Source organism: Ursus americanus, chromosome 35, assembly GCF_024610735.1.
Source record: "Ursus americanus isolate L20-20 chromosome 35, mUrsAme1.1.p, whole genome shotgun sequence".
Lineage (NCBI taxonomy): Eukaryota > Metazoa > Chordata > Mammalia > Carnivora > Ursidae > Ursus > Ursus americanus.
The window spans coordinates 306,530-310,485 of record NC_142161.1 but is presented as its reverse complement, the minus strand read 5'-3'; the positions used below and the strand labels follow the sequence as shown (position 1 = coordinate 310,485).

At 36.5% G+C, this 3,956-nt stretch overlaps 1 protein-coding gene across 1 annotated transcript; it reads right to left on the bottom strand.

Annotated features, from left to right (window-relative positions):
- Window positions 1–250: 250 nt before the first annotated feature.
- On the bottom strand, window positions 251–1,189 carry LOC123777811 (olfactory receptor 4L1-like). Its single transcript, XM_045774727.2, has one exon. The coding sequence runs from the start codon at window positions 1,187–1,189 to the stop codon at window positions 251–253; it is 939 nt and encodes a 312-aa protein (XP_045630683.2).
- Window positions 1,190–3,956: the final 2,767 nt, after the last annotated feature.

Sequence of the window (3,956 nt, the reverse complement as noted above, 5' to 3'; positions counted from 1 at the left end):
TACTCCTTTGTGGGATTCCTATGACCTGAAAATCTTTGTGCTCAGATTGATATGTCTGTTTTCCGTGTGACTCATTCTCATTGTGTGCTTTAGCAGTAGTAAACGCGAATTAAAATATTTTATGGTTTTCTGCACAATGGTTCTGCCCTGGTCACTCTAACATAAGAGTGAAAGCGTATATTATGTATAATCTATTTAACTTCTGTTATCACAGTATTTGAAAGTTATGTTAATTATATAATGCTCAGATCTAGAAGTTCTGTGTAGAGATAACATGTTGGAACCATAATTTACTCATGGCCCCTTGCATTTTCTGATTTCTCAGGGTGTAGATAATAGGATTCAGTAAGGGTGTGATAACAGTGTAAAACACAGCAAGGACTTTATTGCCTGTGAAACTATTGAATGGCCAGACATAGATAAAGATACAAGGTCCAAAGAACAGAGTGACCACAATGATGTGTGCAGACAGTGTGGACAGAGCCTTGGAGAGCCCTCCGGATGGTCTTTGTTGTACAGTGATCAGGACGACAGTGTAGGAGACAAGCAGGAGGATGAAACAGGTGAATGAGAGCAGCCCACTGTCAGCAATGACGAAGAATTCCAGGGTGTATGTGTCCATACAAGGAAGCTTAATCACAAGGGGAAGGTCACAAAATATATTGTCTATGACATTGGGGCCACAGAAAGGCAAGTTTACTGTCAATACCATCTGGCTCATGGTGTGTACAAACCCAATTGTCCATGAAAGTATCACAAACCCACTCAGCAGCCTGTGGCTCATGATTGTCCTGTAGTGCAGGGGTTTGCATATGGCTACATACCTGTCAAAGGCCATGGCTATCAAAAGAGTCATCTCAGCACCCCCAAAGAAGTGCATAAAGAACATCTGGGTCATGCAGCCCCAAATGGAGATGGTCTTGTGTTTGTTGAGTAAGTCTGTGATCATTTTGGATATGGTGACAGTGGAGAGACACATATCCAGAAAGGAGAGGTTTCCCAGGAGGAAGTACATGGGAGAATGAAGAGTGGAACTAAATGGCACTGTGACCATAATGAGAGTATTTCCCAACACAGTAGCACTGTAGATTAAGGAGAATGTTACAAAGAAGAAAATCTGAAGTTCCCATTGTCCAGAAAATCCTAGTAAAATAAACTCAGTCACTACAGATCCATTTTTAAGATCCATTTACTTGATTCAGAAAGGCTCCAGAAGTTCTTTTATACCAAGAGAAAACAAAAGTAAACCCATAATTAGCACTGACGTTTTCCTATTTCTATTTGATGAATAATAGTTGAACTTATGAAAATATATACTATTAAACATATCAGCATCACTGTCTATAATTTGAAATTATTTTGTAGGTCACATCACTTTGAAACAATATTATAGTTATGCAGCAATTAAAAAGCATTTGAAGGAGTGGAAATTTTATTTTCTATTGTTTTATTCTTTTAAATGACCCTCTTTTATCAATTGATCTTGATTGTTACTAATTTGCTCACTTGGAAAAATTAGATAAGTTGTTACATTAGTATTTATTTTGCCATTTATTATCACTATTTTCTGTCACCTCTTGAGATTATCTTACAACAATATAAAAGGAATAGAGAATTTGAAAAACGAGGAAATTGTATTGTCCTGTATCAGTGAAGTAACTTGTTAAGACCATTCCATATTTCTACAATAAATAAAGAAAAATGTACACACACACACACACACACACACACACACACACCCTAGGGCTAATTTGTACATGAAAGAAATTTCTTTAAGTCATTAAAAATAATTTTGCTTTTTTGGGTGCCTGGCTGGCTCAGTTGGTTAAGTGTCCAACTCTTGATTTTGCTGAGGTCATGTCTCAGGTTGTGAGATCAAGCCCTGCACAGAGCTCCGAACTCATCTGCTTAAGATTCTCTCCCTCCTCCTCCCTCTGCCCTTCCCTACATTCACTCATGCACTCTCATATATATATATATGAATATATAAATATATAATATATTTATATAAACATATAAATATATATTTATATATATGTATTTATAATCTTTCAAAAATAATGTTGCTTTTTTGTTTCTGTTGTGTAGTATACTGAGAATTTCTGGAAGCATGGACTCATCCTTAGATCCTTATGAGCTTGTTTTCTCCATTTCTTGTATTACTATTCACAGTGAGAAGTGGGTGTGTTTTGTGTAAATGTACATATGTGGTGGTTAAGAAGTAAGTAGTGAAAGGATTCAACCCTACCATGTAGATTTTGCTTCGGTTGTAACATGTCATACCAAATTGTCTTCACTTGGTGTTTTTATTGTTCATAGGATCTAGAGTGATCTAAAATGATCAGTAACAATTAAGTGATCTCTATGTGCTATACTCTGTTCTAAGTGTTTCAATTTATTAGTGCATTCAATGTTCATAACAGTCCCAGGAGGGCAGCATTATTATTATTCTCATTTTGCGTATAAGGAAACTATGGTATAGAAGTATTTAATGACTTACGGTTACACAGCTAACAAGGGTCAAAGCTGGTATTCAAGCCCAGTTGGTCTGATCCTGAATCTGGTCCCATACCAATGTACACATTGCTTCCCGAATTAAAGGAACATATTTTTATGGTCAATTTAACAAGTATTGATTGAATTCATATGTTCCATGTGAATTCCTTAGGAGATATGTTTCAACAAGTATGTTGGACTTTTTCTGTGTTACAGTTAATTACACTGTATTTTCTTATGCAGAATGAATCCCTGCCCCACTTCTAGGGACAATCTAGAGATACATAGTTATCACACACAAAAATAGCAATAAACCAAATAAAAATATTTAAGTTAGTACATGGTGTATGTGGCATATTGTAAGAATTTTAAAAGAATGGAGACCAATTCTAAGTGACATTTTCAGATATGGCTTTAGGATTGCTTTCCGTTTTCTTCAAAACACTTAAAAAATAAACAAAATCCTCATGGTAGACCAAAAGGACAAACCTAGAGCACATGTGAAGATTTATGAGAAGAGAATTCAGAGTAGTAAGTAAGAGGAGTGGTACATTTAGAAAAGGGACTGAATGCAGATAGGAAGGTGCATATGAAGTGTCTGTTCTCTTTTCTCCAATGACCTGTAACTTTCTCCTTGTTTTTATTTCTACTCAGGCCCTTGTCAAAATATCCTACCACCATTATCCAGCCTTAATTCCCTTGATTGCTTTCCTATCTTAGATATTTTTAAGAACTGGATAATGTGTACAAATTAGGGAAAATAAAGATGAAAGTGATATTCTTGTCAGTCAACCTCCAGGAGTAGACATAGTGAATGTTGAATGATAACTGTGGGTCAGGAAGAGCAGAGAGGACAGCCACCCACCACATCCTCTTCAAAGGGCTGTGTTTCATCATTATTGGGTGAGCGAGCAGGAATTTTGCATTGGAGACCTTTGTGAAAGTAAATATTTTAAAAGATTTTATTTATTTGTTTGTTTATTTAGAGAGAGCCATTGGGGGAGGCAAGGGAGAGGGAGAGAGAGAATCTCAAGCAGACTCCATGCTGAGTATGGAGCCTGATGCGGGGTCCATCCCATGACCCTGAGATCATGACCTAAGCTGAAATCAAGGGCCAGATGCTCACCGACCCACTATTCAGGCAACCCAAAAGTAATTTTAGTAATTACATCTTTTTGAGAAGGCTTGATGATTGAATGATTATGAAGTGAATATGCCACCTACAATTTGGGAATACCTTTGCTACATGGAATTTCATGCCCTGTGATACACCGACAACAGAAAAACTTGAATATGGAATGAATACAGTGAAATGGAATGGAGTTAATACAAATAAAGCCTACTTTATAGCTTTATTTTGCCTTCAATTTTTACTTTAGAGGGAAAGCTGGCATTCATTTATGTCGATAGCTTTCCCAGCATTTGTTTCTCTTATTCCTCTCTTTCCTTTCCCAAGCAAA

Excerpts from the sequence above, each read along its gene's own strand:
- LOC123777811 (XM_045774727.2), bottom strand. The coding sequence starts at position 1,189 with ATGGATCTTAAAAATGGATCTGTAGTGACTGAGTTTATTTTACTAGGA.